The sequence below is a fragment of the Hirundo rustica genome, chromosome 3, assembly GCF_015227805.2.
Source record: "Hirundo rustica isolate bHirRus1 chromosome 3, bHirRus1.pri.v3, whole genome shotgun sequence".
In the NCBI taxonomy this organism is placed as follows: Eukaryota; Metazoa; Chordata; class Aves; order Passeriformes; family Hirundinidae; genus Hirundo; species Hirundo rustica.
Genome location: NC_053452.1, coordinates 32,259,705 through 32,275,157, shown reverse-complemented (window position 1 = coordinate 32,275,157; position 15,453 = coordinate 32,259,705). Strand labels below are relative to the sequence as shown.

At 43.1% G+C, this 15,453-nt stretch overlaps 1 protein-coding gene across 2 annotated transcripts; it reads left to right on the top strand.

Moving 5' to 3' along the window:
• Positions 1-207: 207 nt before the first annotated feature.
• RNF8 (ring finger protein 8) lies at positions 208-12,248 on the top strand. 2 transcript variants are annotated; one of them, XM_040059693.2, is made up of 8 exons: positions 208-327; positions 2,645-2,773; positions 4,278-5,018; positions 6,085-6,147; positions 6,517-6,606; positions 7,772-7,879; positions 8,871-9,075; positions 10,911-12,248. In XM_040059693.2, exons 1-8 carry the CDS (start codon positions 238-240, stop codon positions 11,054-11,056), a joined length of 1,572 nt encoding a protein of 523 aa, XP_039915627.1. In that variant the 5' UTR covers positions 208-237; the 3' UTR covers positions 11,057-12,248. The 2 variants fall into 2 exon arrangements, with proteins under 2 accessions (XP_039915627.1, XP_039915628.1); XM_040059694.2 differs by having other exon boundaries at positions 8,871-9,082.
• Positions 12,249-15,453: the final 3,205 nt, after the last annotated feature.

The following is a 15,453-nucleotide window of genomic DNA, read 5'->3' as shown; positions in this document are numbered from 1 at the left end:
GGCCGGATGGCAGCGCCCGGAAGGGGCGGCGCCGGGGGGAGGCGGGACACGGAGGGCCGCGGCGGGACTGCGGGGAAGCGCCGCGGGACGGTGGGAAAGCGCCGCGCCGTCGGCCCGCGGGCCCTGCAGCGCAGGCGCGGGCTCCGGGCACGGTCGGGCACGGCCGCCCCGCCCCGCCCCGTGCGAGCGCCGTCCGCGCCGCGGCCATCGCTCCCGCCGGGCACGGCGAGCGGCGCCATGGCGGTGCGCGGGGTGCCGTGCCTGGCCTGGTGCCTCCGCCGGGTCGGGGCCAGCTGCGACTGGCTCCTGCTGGAGGCCGGCACGCAGGTGAGCCGCGCCGGGCTCCGGCCCCTCTGAGCGGGTGGGTGGGCACGACTCTCGGGGCGCTGTTCGGGGCGGGGGGGGAGTCTCGTTTCTTACAGCGTTTCCCAGGAGCAAAAAGCACCTCCTCGTCCCGCTGAAGGAGCGGCCGCCGTTGGTGGCCGTTCGCAGGGGCCGCCCGGCCTCCCCGCCCCAGCGGACGCCGTTCTGCCCGTACCGCCCGAGGGCCGGGAGGGCGCTCCCAGGCGCTGGAGTCGCCTTGACCAAGCATTCGCTTGTTTGTATCTTTAAATTCTCATGCCGTATTTAGACTGAGATATTCGTGTGACGGTAACGTAGGTGAGGACGAAGGGAGTCCGTAGCCTAACTCAACTAACCGGGCGGTGCTTTGGCGAGCTTAACAGTGCGTAAGGCGTAATTTAGTCAGGTGTAAACGAGGTCACGTTTAAATTGTTTTAGTTGTGCTTTGGTGCGGTACAAGAATAGCCGGATTCTCGGCGACTGTGTTTTTTTAATTGAAAAATGGGCCCTAATAATCCTACCTAAAAGCCAGCAGGTTTGGTGAGGTTGGGGCAGTGTAAAAGGGTTGCCGTTCTGGCGGTCAAAATTAGGCAAGAAGTTAGGTGGTGTGAGTGATGTGACCAAGGCCTTGTGCTCACACACTGCAAAAGGCACCCATCCAAATGTGTGCTTTTGTTACTCTCCCATCATGGATTTGAAGCCCTGAGATATACGGATGTCCTGGGTGAAGGGCTGGAGGTAACACAGCTTGCAGCCAGGGCACTGATAATTGTGCAGAGAATCCTTTTGGGATATTACTGCTCTAATTGACTGCACAGTGGCTGTCATAGGCAGCAGGGAGGCTGATGGCATCTGGTGCTGTAGGTGTTCCAGGCCATAGAGCACAAAGTGCTTTTGCTGGAGATTTAAATCATAGTCATAGAATATCCTGAGTTGTTAGGGGCCCACAAGGATCGTTGAGTCCAACTCCTGACTCTGCACAGTGCAGCCCTAAGAATCACACCCACATGCCTGGGAGTGTTGTCCAAACGCTTTTTGAGTCAGGCTTGGTGCTGTGACCACTTTGGTGCCAAAGGACATTGCTGAGGTGTGGGGATGTGCTGTGACTTGCCAGTACTGCTGTGAGCAGCACTGCACTGCAGCAGGTGAGTGGTAACATCTTGGGTCCTGTTTACTAAATGAACTTGATCAAGGGGGAGTTTTGTGACTGACCCTGCCTGCTCTCACTCATATGGGTGTGTGAGGTCCTGCAGATGTGTGTGACTGGGCCCTGAGGATGCCACTGCAGGGACAAATGCAAAGCTTATTTTATGTTTGAATCCTCATGAAGAGGGGAGTCTATCCATTCAAGTCTCTGTACCTCTTACGTATGCAATCCATGCTGAAGAACACTATATGAAATATTTAAGAGGTAGGCACTAAGGTGGTTAAGTTTGCTTTTGTCATCTTAGTTTTTTTCCTTGCCTTTGGTTATGACACAGGGGTCTGAGTTCTTTCTCTAAACTTAAGGTGAGAACTGCTCAGGTAATGCAGTGCTCGGATGAATTAAGAGAAGTGTGCAGAGGAGGCAGCAGAGGGAGGGAGAGCAGGGATGTGCTTTAAATGGCAATATGAAATTAGATGAGATTTAATAAGATACTGTGCAATAATACAATTAAATTATGTCCCTTCTTCCAGAAGATAACTATTAGAGTCTAATCCAGTTATTTAGATCACTTTTACTGCTGGTTATGAGCTGCATGTAGCTTAGATTCTGAGCTGGAAAATCAACAGTGTGATTTACAAAAGTATTGCGTATTTGGGGCAACGTTGAGTGTGCACTTTTTTTGGTGGCAGTTTTCTGGGCTATTTTTTCCTGTATCTTTCCTGTTCACAAATGGTTGAACAGATGCAACTAGCAAAGGAAGAGGGTAAGAAGTAATCTTGAGGCCCACACATGACTGTGCTGGTTTGAAGAAATGGTGTTAGGTTAGGTAACGACTGAGGTGGGATACAGATGGTTTGTCAGTGGCTTTGAGCAGCTTTGCTGCTGAAGATTTCCATGAAACCAAGGTTGTAATGTGCCTCAGAGAAATCAAATTTTCCTCAGTGGGAGAGAAAGATAATACTTCAAACTTTGTAAGCTTCCATTTTCTATCCACTCTTAAATTTAAATGAAAAAAAAAAAATCATATTATGGCAGCCTTCTTGGAAATAACCATAAGATGTTGATCTAGAGTTTTGCTGTACTTAAATTGAAATGACATAAACTGAATTTACCATGTCATTACTGGTTGCAGTAACTAAACTATTTTATTTTTAGGTGACTATAGGCCGGGGATTAGATATCACATACCAGCTGGTGTCAAAAACCTGTCCCTTGATGATCTCTCGTAAGCACTGTGTCTTCCAGCAGAATGCAGAAGGGCAGTGGACTGTCAAGGATAACAAGGTACAGAGACCAATTGAAGACCTGAGATTCATTGAATGGATACCATTGCTTTGGATCTAGCAGCGTATGGGCTGTGATACAGTGGAAGTGTTATAGAAGGTCCATGGGAATGTGTCTTGCCTGTTGTGCACTTCCAGCAGGAAACTTCAGTCTGCTGCAGTTGGGATGCAAACTGTATTACTTTCTGTATGTAGATCCACTCTTGGTTTAGCATTTTTCAGGCCAGTGTGGCCTTGCCAAGGGCACTTTGCCGTCTGTGAACTTGTATATCCTATAGGAATTTTAACATAGGGTCTTATCCTTTCAAAAGGGTAACATTCCTGTGGTGCTAATGAAAAGATAAAAGTGCAACTCCTTGTTTTAGTGACACAATTGCGTTAACTATAATCAGCTTCCACAAGAATCTAGTGTTAGAAAACCATGCGTCATGTTCAAATGAGTTTCTCTTGAAAGTTCTTAGCTGATTAGGATAAAATGCTGATGTCAGAGTCCTCCCTTGGGTCTCACTTTGACTTCAGTAATCTGTTTTTTATGTCATGATCTTATGTCACTTTCTCATTTGGTCTGAAAACAGTAAAATGAGTAATTTGCTTTAAAACAGCTCTGGTAGAACAAAAATGTTCAAAACATCATGCAGAATTGAAGGATGTTTGTGTTGACAGCAGATTAGTCAGAAAGGAATGGAGTGGCTACTATTAAAATGACAAAACCCTCTTGTAGTACATGTATAAATTTGAAAACTTAATGTTACTGCATGATAGGAAACATCTACCATAGATTAACTATTAACACTTCCTGTCTCTTTTCATTGTTGACTACTTGGTCAACTTGTTTCATTGACATATCTCATTGAGATATGTCAGTTCCTAGTGTTTCTGTAGTTCCTCATGAGCACAGAGTAGTTTTGCTGTTTTTGAAAACTATTTCTTGGGCTAATTTTGAAACCTTTTTTGTGCTTTGAGCATTATCTCTAGAAGAATATTTTCCTTCTTCTTTATAGTCTCCTTGTATTTATGGAAAACTTTGTTTTCTTCAAGGAGTATAATCAATGCTTCTTTTTCTCTCCTATTGTTTTTTTCTGGAATTTCAGGTAACATTAATTGTCAAGAATAATTACTGTAGTATTCTATATTCCTGACAATGATCTACTGTGGAGCCATTTTATTAGTTAGTTCTTATTTCTGAAGCTTTTGTGCAGGTTTTTCTCCTCAGGGTTCGTTGTTTTCCTTCTGCACATGCACGTATGTCAAAATGTTGTTCTTGGTGCTTGTACACAAAACCTGTAATGCAAGAATAATGTGCAGTAAATAGTACAGTGCAGTAACTGTAATAAATGCAACACTGAGCTGATAAACTGGATATGACAATGTTTATTTAAAGAGGTGGCTTGTTCTGATTGAAGCACTGAAGAGGTTGGCTGTGTTTATTTACAGTTGCCAGAAATAACTTTCAGAGGATTCTGTAACTGCGTATTAAATTTTGGTGATTCTGTGTTTATTGGCAGAGCCTAAATGGAGTCTGGCTTAACAAACAGCGCCTGGATCCATCAAAAGTCTATCCTATTGCTGAAGGAGACCGTATCCAGTTGGGAGTGCCTTTGGAAAACAGAGAGACTGCTGAATACGAGTATGAAGTAATTAAAGATGAATGGGAGAAAATTAGACCCTTTTTAGCCCAAAGAAGTGACCTGGGGAAAGCTAAGAGTTCAAGAACTAAACGTAAGTTTAGTTTGGAGGAGTTGGAGACATCTGGATCAGAAGGCCCTTCAAACTCCAAATGCAAAAGAGACAGAATGTCCTGTGACAGTGAACCTTTAGATGAATCATGGGGACAGGCAGGAGTGGCCAAACGGCTGACAGAGAAGTTGGATGTCAAGCTGCCTTCTCCTGGACCCAGTCAGGGGGATAGTGGTCTAGTGCATGGTAACCCTGTTCACACCAAGAAAGCTGTGACTGTCCCCCAGAAGGACCAGAAAGGCTCCGGTCTTGCAGAGTCATGGACTGGCTTGAAAATGCTGAGGAAATCGCTAGTAGATACCATGAAATTAAAGGTCAAAGTGCAGGAGAAGCAGACTGCAGTTCTAAACGTGAAGCAGAAGCACAGGAAGTGTGATCAGAAGGAGATCCTGGTAATGGAACAGGAGCTGCAGGAGTTGCAGAACCAGCTCTGCATGGAACAAGAGCATCAGCAGCAGCAGGTGGAAGAGCTGGAGAGGACATTCTGTAAGGAGCAGCAGATGCTAGAGGTATAATGGTGGTAATAATTTTGGCATGTGTCTTCACTTCTATGGAATGCCTCGTATAAGGCATTGATCCAAAAGAAGCTCTTGAACTATACAGTAACATAAATAGTGTTTGTGTGAATTACCCCTGCTAAAATTTTTGTGGAAGTATTTAACTTAGCATGTAACAGTGCATGTACCAAAAGAAAGTGCAGAGACAGAAGAAATTTTACTGCATGGGAAATTCAGAAAAGGGTACAAAATAAAGCATTTCAGTCGATAAGGAAGCACGTTTTTAAATAAAAAAAGTATGAAATTCTTTGCCTGATCTCTCATGCTTATAGAGAGGACAAGTTGCAAAGTAATCACTTCAAGTGTGAATTTCTCTCAGTATATGGCTGAAATAATGCCCAGTTTGCATGGCAAATGCACTGTCTTTACAATCAATGAAATATTGCATGTCTTAATCCCTGGAGAGAGGGAGAATCTTTTCCTACTCTCAAAAAAAACATTTCTTGCAATCTGTAAGTACTTTTAAGCAGTAAGCATATGTGACAAGTTGCTTTTTTTGTAACAGACCGAAATCTGTTCAAACAGTTGAGGCTGCTCAAAATCTGGTTTAAAGAAAGTGAAGATTCATCTTGGAGTGAATCTAATAATTTATTAGTTAATTCCTTAAAGTCTGCTGCTAAAAGCAAGACACCAGTATCAGAAGTACAGAAAGTTTGGAGCTGTGTCCAATGGTTTACCTGAAGCTTTAGGTCTCTGACCTCTTTGAATGTGCTTAAAGGGCTTTTAAGCTGTTGCTGATCTCTTTGCTTCTATGAATATGCTGGTGCCTTTTGAGCTAGAATAATTCCAAATAAGGAACTGTAAATGATATATCCATTTTAACTCTTCACAGTAAATGATGGCTCTAATTTCTGTTGTACACATGTAACCCTAGAGTGGAACAGCTTGCCATTTGTCAAAAATCAGTGCTATTTCTTTAAGCATATCCTCTAAAGAGAGTGTGCAGAGTAGTAATTTTCTGTCTCTTACGTTCTTGAAGTATTTTTCTTTTTTTTGTCCCACTTCTTACCCCACCCAGGGAGAAAAGTGTCAACAAGGGGAAGAGAATCTGAAGGAGCAGCTGGCCCAGGTCCTGCAAGAGGCAAGTGATTATGAGTCTAGGTTTGGTCTAACTGTGTAACTTGGATATTTAAATCTTTCTGAGTGCTGTGGCCTCTTGGTAGAAGACAAGGACTTTGCCTTAGGTGACTGTAAAACCTAACTGAAGTTGAAAGAGTAACCTGGAAGAGGGAATGCAAAGTGTGATGGCACTGGGAAGGTCATAAATAACTGGCAGTGCATTCCAATTTAAAGTTAAGGCTAAACTGCCTTAACACCTCAATTCACATGTGTTGATCTTCCAGGAGAGTAAGAGAAATGAGTATGCTGACCCTTATGACTATGACCATGTATCTTTAATAGGATGGCTTGTAATGGTACTCATATAACTCCTGGAATGGTATTGTTACAGCATCGTGCTTTGATGGAAGAACTGAATCGTAATAAAAAAGATTTTGAGGAGATAATTCGAGCCAAGAATAAAGAACTGGAAGAAACCAAGGTAAGGAATAACTGCATTCTTAGTTTTATTCATAAGTGAAACATGATATGCTGCAGAAGAGGAAATGGTTTATTTAACACTTGTCTTGGCTCTGCCTGGCCACCCATAGTGCAAAATATCTGTGTTTTGAGGTAGCAGCTGACTCTGGTTTCCAGCACTGGGGGAGGAGGCACCTTGCCCTTTTCATAAATCAGTGTTGAACAGTTGTTACTAGATCCTTCTTGATCATAAAGAAACCCCAAAGCACCTGAACAGTGCATTGTGGAAGAGAAATGGGCGCATTGCACTCTTTCTTTAAAAAACAACAACAAAAAAAATCAAACCAGAAATAACAGGAAAAAAAACCAGTGACAAACCAAAAGTGTTTGAAAAGTGAGGTGCTTCATTTTCAGTTAAACTGCATTCAAGTAAAATTGCACTGTTCTATAAGGAAGTGTAGGACCGAAGCGATGCGGAATTTGAATAATGAATGTCCTGCCCTTGACACAAAGTGATGAGTGGAAAATAATTAAGGAGATCCTTTCCTGTGTCTTACTTTTGGAAATCATCACATTATCTACCACTGACAGTTTGCTTTGTTTTTTTAATGTCATCTTTGGAAATTTGTTGCTTTTTCAACTATAGCTTCTATTAGAAGAATTTTCATGTTATTTTTAGAAGACAGAGCAGGTACCTCGCCTAATTGGCCTAATTTAGCTCTTAACAAGCAAACAAAAAGGTTATTAGGTTGTTAAATGCAAGTAAATGTTTTAAACTTTATTTCTTCCTTTTTTTTTTTTAACATTTGAGGTGTTTAGTCTGTTGGGTGGTTTTCTTTTTATATCAGACACCAAAAAAAATTGATTAAAGCCAAACTCTTGCCAGGAACCAGTTGAAAAAGATTCTGAAAAGACTGATCAGCTGGTAGTTCCTTTAGGCTGAAGGGAATTCTGGTAATGGCTGCTGTTGCTCCTTCCAAGTTCTCTGTAGTGGGTAGGAATATTCTCAGTACTGCTGAGACTACAAAGAGGAGAGAGGTTACAGATGTGGGTATATGATAGATACCCACTCCACTTGACATGTAGAGATTTGCAGTATGATTTTCTTCCCCTGCACACACACTTCCTGCCAGTTGAGAAAAATCTTGTTCTTTGTTGATACACAACCACGTGTACTTTTCCACTAGGAGGAGAAGGAAAAGGTGAGAGCCCAAAAAGAAGAGGTGTTGAATCAGATGAATGATGTGTTGGAGAATGAGTTGCAGTGCACAATCTGTTCTGAGCACTTCATTGAGGTATGTTTAAACCTGTATGGCTTTGCCAGTAAAAAAGAGACTTGAGAAGCTTTCCATAGTTCTAGTACAGCAATATTTAAGCCCTTTTTCTTAATTCACTTGTTTAACAGTCCCAACAGACCCACAGTGAGTTCTTATGGGAAAGAGTTCATCCAGAAATCTGTTCTGTCTGCCTTGACTCTTCTTTGCTTGACAGCAAATTCAGCTTTAATGTCTCTATCTGAATAGACATGAGTGCTTAATCCTAAAATGCACATAAGTTTGGAGCACTTGTGTAGGTTTTTGAACTGGTGCTCTGAGTTGCTGTTGACAGCTGCTTGGGGAAGAATTATTTTATAGCTGACCTTGCTTTAAGCTGACTAGAGTTGGACTGTTTGAGGTTTAGATATATGGAGAGGTTAGTAAAGGCAGAGAGGTAACAGTATTCAGCCAAGTTTTGGGGTGTTTATATTGTTCAGATAAACACTTTCTTTGCGAAATTGGCCTGTTTTCATTTGATTCTACAAGTAATAGGCTGTGATTGTCATGTAGGCCTTTATTTTTGTTCATGTTTTGCTAGTAGGTCAGTTTCATTACATTTTTTACTATGGGAAACCTGTTGTGTTAGCCTTGTTATAATGGTTTAAGAGCTAGCTGAAATTTTAATTTCTGGTTTCTCAGTATATTAAGATGCTGTTTTACAGTATCTGAGGTTTTTTCCGTAATTTATCCTTTTCAAATTAGGGTAACTTGTAATAAAATTAATGAATTCTGTCTGTTTCTGACTTGCTATGACTTACAGTGACTGCATTAACTGACTTGTAAAGCTGGCCTGACCTCTGGCATGGGGAGGTTTGTGTGGGGCCTGCAAAGGCCCCAGAGGCTTTGGGCTCTCCGGTCCCTTTCCCTGTACAAAGTATTCATCTAATATTTCCCTGTGCTCAGTGTGTTTTTGCTTGGCAGTGCCTGTGCGAGCATGCTGTGACCAGTATCCTTCTGCTGAATTCCACAGGCGGTCACTCTGAACTGCGCACACAGCTTCTGCTCCCACTGTATCAATGAGTGGATGAAACGTAAAGTGGAGTGCCCAATCTGCAGGCAGGAGATCCAGTCAAAGACACGCTCTCTGGTGCTGGATAACTGCATTAACAGGATGGTAGAAAAACTGGATATGGAAATGAAACAGCATCGCCTGAGCCTTATCAGAGAGCGGAAAGGTGAGAGGTGGGTGGATGTGGCATGATGAGCACCATCTTTTATTCTGTCTGTTTTGGACAACTTTCTTTGGCACCTATATACCAAGAAGATGCTCAGGGAATGCTGCAGAAACACTAAAAAGAGAAATAATGAGATCTCTTGACTAACTAGCTTTACTTCACAGTAAAATAAAATTAGTATAAAGTTTGGAAAAAAACTTCATTATGAATTACACCGTCTGGTGGGACAACTTCATTTAACCGTGATAAAGGTTATGCTCTATCAAAGATATCACTTAATAAAACCAAAAATATATAGAATGGTCCTTGAAAAATTTACCAGGCATTTTTGATTAAACTGTGGAGTACATAATTCCAGAAACTGAGCAGACCTGACGAGAAGCTCTGAATTCTTTTCCGTGTGGTAGATTTATATAGGAAATCTCTGAGACACTGGTATATCGTGGCTGAACTGACAGTTGCTCTGACACATTTATTTTTGTGGAATTAAAGCCGCTGTGGCTTACAGGCATTACATCTTGCCTAGTTGTTGCTAAAATAGTGTGCATGATGGAGATTGCTTTAATAAAAACCCCAGTATGGGTTATTCCTCATCTGCTTCCTTCTTCTAAATTTCTTTCTAGAGCACTTGACACTGGTATCTAGGTGCTGAAGTGTAGATGTCTGTTCCTGCTATCCCTTAAATTTCTTTTGCCGTGTTTGTTCTCAAGTAATTGTCTTGTTTTCCCTTCATAGAGATGAGTGCATGATCCTTAATTTTGCAGCGTATCAAGGCTTTTACCAAAAGAAAGGTGCTTTTGAAACCTTTCAGATGTGCCATGGGGACATGGAATGACATCACTAAGCAGTGCTAGTTCCAGCCTGAGATTATAACCTGTGTATCCCTTTCAGTCTGATTCCCTCAGGAAATGCTGCATTGCTGAGAGGCTGCCCGCCTCAGCTACAGGAATTACTTTCACCTCTGCGGAACTGAGGCAGCCCTGCAATGCATGCATTGCAGAGTGCCACAGCGCTCCTGAAGTGTCTCGTCAGGTAGCTAACGGGCACTGCCTGAAGTGGTGCCTTCACTGGAGCCCAGTGTGTGCTAAACCAGCGGTCTTCATCCCTGTTTGAACAAAAAGCAAATGAGTTCGTAGCCTACCTTCAGAAGTAACTACCAGTAGGAAATCGTGTAAATTTACTGTGACATGCTTCAGCTGGAAGATGAAATGGTTTCTGTGCCTCTTTTTGTGCAGTGATGGAAACATTTTGATTGAAATGAAGATAACCATTTGTCTATTTAAAATTAATTCCTAAGAAATATTCCTGTTGAAAGAAGAATGATGTTGCAAGGGGCGCTTGAGAAACTGTCAGGGCTTTCCAAGAGTCTTAGTAGCCCTGGCACTAGAAGGACAGCTTGCAGTCTTAAGCAGATGAAGCTTTTGATGAGGCTGTAAATGTCCTGAACAACCACTACTTGTTTGAGAGCCCCTTGCCACATTTTTTCTTTCCTTTTGTTACCTGGCAAGATGCTGAAGTAGTTAGCCACTTGCATTGCCAGTTGTGTGCCTGTGAAGGGGAAGAGAATGTCTCTTCCTCATCTGTGTTACCTCAATAGGAGAAGACATCTAGAACACTTTAGAACACTTAAGAAAACAAGCAAACATAAAACTCCCATACCTTTGTTCTTTTTTGCTGAAAACTGAAAAGGAAAATGAATATGTCTTGCAGCTTGAAAGACCTATTGCAAACTGACAGTGAGAAACTAAAATATAGTTTCAAAGACAAGTAGTAATTTAGCACTTGTGGGTACTGTGGTCATAGCTAACTTTTGTATCTGTGTGTTTTGAATGCAGAGAAACAGAATGTGGTGGTGAAACCAGCCACGGACAATGACAGCAGTGTCCCTTCTTCCACCTACTCCATCTTGGCAATGAGCAGTTGCGACAGTGAGGACTCTGTGGGGGATTCTTCCCATAGTGAAAGCTACTATGTAACCTGAACGTTGTTACAGCAGACTCATTGTCCCTGTGCTGCCTAGAACCAACCTAATGCTATTTGGTTGACTGCTGCTGGAGGAATGGACTGGGCACCTGGAAGGACCTATGAAGAGGTTGGAGCTGTAAACTAGGAGCATGTGGAAGAAGGATCTTGTTTTCCAAGTGAATGCACAGAAGCTTGATCTCTAAAACAAAATTTGGTTTGTGAGAGAACAGACTGCCGTTATGCTGGCTAATTGACATACAAACCCTAAACTTCCACGTTAGCTTGTGACCCGCTTGGTGTAATGAAATAGTTTGTATTGCATCATTGCTCTTTCCTTAGTGAATTACATGTTTGCATCAGCATCCCTTATTTCAGGCAGCAGAGGGAATGTCCCAAGCCTTTTGAGAACTTGGCCTTCCCCACCGGCAGGCAGGAGATAGGTATATCAGGAAAATGTGCCAGTGTGGGTTTTTCTCTTGAATTTCATTTGGCAACTAGAGTCATCTCAGGCCTTTGACATTAAAGGTGATAAAGGGTGGGATATGGACACTGTTGGCTGCAAGTGCATTGTAAGCTAGCTGCTGGTCATTGGCTTGCTCTGTTTATGTAGTCCATTTTCCGTTAGATGGGGGTAGAGAAGATTAAATCTTCCAGAAGTCTTTAGCTAGTGTTCTTTTGATGTAGTGTCTTTGGTTTGTTCCCTCTTCAGGCTTTTGCATAAAGGGTTTTAAAACTGGGAAGCAGCACCTCCAGAAATTTTTAGCAATGACTTTAAAAACATATAATCAGCAGCAGGAGAGGAATCTCTGCCTCTTCAGGTGTGCGACTCTCCAAATTATTGAAATGTCATGTTGGCAGGGTAGGAAAGCAGCATCTGTAGACAACCACAGGTACAGAACAAAGCACTTTGTTTTATTGTTTACAAGACATAAGTGTTGAGTGTGGATTGTACTACCCTCATGACAGATCACTCATTCATAAAAGACTGATCAAGTCTTGACTCATTCTATCATGCATTTGTCTATTGAGATCCATTTTCTAGTAACTTACGCTTTTGACTTAGCTGTTACATGGAAAGGACTTACACTGTGAGAATGGGATGGGGAAACCCTCCTCATCTGTAATATTTCTTTGGCTCTTTGTATATATATTTTCATTTATATGTTTATTTTGTTTGAGAATGAAAATATAAATCCATTTCTGCTTTAGTCTTCTTTGGTGCAGCCACTGAGATGAATGTGTTCTAGTTGTCTTTAGACTTTTTTGGGAAAACAGACTATCTCATTTAATGACTTTGCTTCATGTTTTGATTGCTATACACAATGTGACTACTTGAAAGTTATTTGAAAGACTTTTGTATTCAGAAACTGATAAAAGACAACCCAGTCCTTCAAGACTGTGACTACCCTAATGCTAATTTAATAGCCACAATCATACCTCTTACTTCTTCCACCAAGAAAGATTCCATTAAAAATGTGCATGAATGATGTCCTAAGGAAGTAGTGTATTCTGGCATATTTGGTTGGTAGGATTTAAACAGGGGAGGCCTGATCTGTAGGCCAGGTAGCTTGCTTAAAACCTTAGTGTAAGGTTTCTTTTGTGAAGGAGACATATCTTCTGTATTCTTTCTCTTTTAATGTTCACTTTCTGTGTGTACTCTTGAGAGTTTTTTTTGTGAATAGATGCTTTCTAGAATGTGCAAGAGAAGAGCATTCCTCAAAATGCTCATGAAATAGGCTTTTGTGGAACAGGCATTTCTGATGAAGAGGAGTAGAAGGAAAGTACTCTGGTTACGTAGGACTGCAAATTCTTCTACTCTGTATCTCTTCCATACTGCTGTGCTTTTTTTCTCATATCATTTTGCAAAATATATATTTATTTTATTATGTTGGTGTTTATGGAATAGTGCTTCCCCTGATAACAGAGTGGTAATCTTTGGTTTAATTTCTGAGTGTGTCCTCTTTTCCCTAGAACACTAAGAATGTAAGTAGTGTGTTCCAAATTATTTTCACTCTTACTGGTAGGTGCACAATGTGTAAACATCATACTATCCACTTAAAAAAGCTTTTCACTGACAAAAGCAGACCTGTATATCTGCAGTGTGCTCTCCTTTGCTCTAAGGTCTGCATCCTTTCTTCTACTTGGTTGTCTCTTAGTTGTCTACCTGGTTTTACTTGGATGTGCCCTTGGAGATGTTATGCCCTGAACTGTTACCTGTCTTGGGCTGGCATCAAGCAGATGGTAGGTTACAACTGAGCTAGTCACAGATGATGCAGGGCAGGTTCAAGACTTGCTGTTTTCCCTTGGAAGACAGCTGTCTGGTAGTGTGACAACCAAACACTTTCAGAGCAATACATTGCCAGCATCAGCAGAAGAGTTGGGAAGGGGTGCTAGGGAAAGGGGACCATCACAGAGGGATGTTTAACTCATACAGGTCTCTGGAGTCCAAGACCAGTCTGACAATCTTGTGCAAGAAAATTATACCATGTGTGTGGTGAGCCTGTCACAGTCAGAGTGGGAGCTTCAGACAAAGTTTATTGAAGAAGCCCTCCTGTTGAGTCACGAGGTGCAGACAGGGCCCCCTTGCTTTCTAAAATCCTTCTCAGAGAGGAGCCTGGATGTGGCTGGATCCAATCTTAGCCCCAGACTGTCAGTGGTTTATGTGTAAAGGATTATATAGGTGTAAATCAACCTTTAAACAACTTTGTTCTGGAGGATTTAAGGATGGCAAAACAGATCTATAAATATGTATGATTTATTATAATGACTGGACAAAAATATCTTAATCAGAATTATTTACTACACAGTATAGAAGGTAGAACAGCTCTTATAGTGCACTATGATGCAATTTTGTTATGAAGCAATTGTATTAAAGCTAGGGAAAAAAAAAACAATTAAGTGGAGATAATGTTATTCGCCCATACCAGTGACTGTGGACGAATTTCTTTTGCTCACTCATGAGGAGTAACCTTGAGCAGCATCCCCAGTCAAGGGAGAAATCGCCACACATACACTTCAAGAGGGGGTATGTTAGAAGACCCTGCCCTCAAAATTTGGGACTGGGCTTTATAGTATCAAGTTATTGACTGTGAATCATAGGTCTCCAGGCCAGCTGTGTCAGCTCAGCAACTTTAGATAAATTATCTGTAGTATCACTTATTTGTTCTGGGTATTTTACCTTGTCTACCAAATCTTCATCTCATCATCAGGATGTTTAACTTTGGGACTGATGAGTCAGACTGGTTTCAGCATTATTGAGCACCAAAAGCAGCATAATGACCCCTTTTTCATTTACCATGGACAGCTTTTCCAATAATCAACAATCAATTCCGATTGTTCGAGTTGTTTTTCCCATTCCAGCGTCCTGCTGCAGAGCCTAAGCAACAACCGTCAAATTTAACTGTGCAGAAGATGTAACATGCAACTCAGTAATGCAGCTGTGCCCCCCTTCCCCCAAGTGAAATGCAGGTTTTCTTTTCCAAAGGTACGCTCTGCCTAGTCAAGTGTTCTACTTCCTCATCCTCCTGTCCTGCCATAACTCAGCCTATTTAGACACATAGTTTACAGCAACTGGATAACCATGAGCTACACTTCCCAAGTAGGATCCTCTTGTCTCTTGATACTACCGTGTTTGCTTCGGTTTTGTGAGACTAAGCATTCAGGCCTGTGTGCTGAGCTGGATGTCCCCAGGTTTTAAGCTTGATGCAAAAGACAAGACGGCTCCCACGATGAGGTTGGAAAAGGCCTCTGAGGTCATCGAGTCCGACCCGTGACTGAACACCACCATGGGAGCCAGACAGCGGCACTGAGTGCCACGTCCAGGCTTTCCTGGAACACCTGCAGGGATGGGGACTCCACCACCGCCCCGGGTGCCACATTCCAGTGTCGAATCACCCTTTCTGCTGTCCAACCTGAACCTCCCCCGGCGCAGCCTGAGGCTGTGTCCTCTTGTCCTGGCACTGGCTGCCGGGGAGAAGAGGCGGATCCGGGCCCGGCTACGGCCTGCTTTCGGGAGTTGTAGAGAGCAACAAGGGCACCCCTGAGCCTCCTCTTGTCCAGCCTAAAGACTCCCAACTCCCACGACACTGCACCATCGATAAGCATTTCTACATCCGTATATTCACAAATTTTTAAGTCTGCGTAGCGTTTTACACAGAATCCCGGTGTTTTCGGCCCGGGCCCGGCCTGTGGGAGCCGGCCCCTCGGGGCGCGCGCGGGCGCTGCGTCACAGCCGCGCGCCGGCGGCCGGGAGGCCCCGCGCGAGGGGCGGGCCGGGGGCGGGGACGACGCCGCGTCCGAGCGGGGAAACGAAAGCGGCGGCCTCGCGTCCTGCCCTCGCCGCGCCCTGGGAGCCCGAGCCCTTCCGAGCAGGAACCCCTCGGAGCCGGCCGCGGCCCGACCCGCCCGCCTCGC

What these genes read in the sequence shown, in the direction of transcription:
- RNF8 (XM_040059693.2), top strand. Translation starts at nt 238, where the DNA reads ATGGCGGTGCGCGGGGTGCCGTGCCTGGCCTGGTGCCTCCGCCGGGTC. An exon ending in AGGAGCAGCAGATGCTAGAG is followed by an intron (nt 5,019 to 6,084) that starts GTATAATGGTGG and finishes TACCCCACCCAG; the next exon opens with GGAGAAAAGTGTCAACAAGG. An exon ending in TGGCCCAGGTCCTGCAAGAG is followed by an intron (nt 6,148 to 6,516) that starts GCAAGTGATTAT and finishes GTATTGTTACAG; the next exon opens with CATCGTGCTTTGATGGAAGA.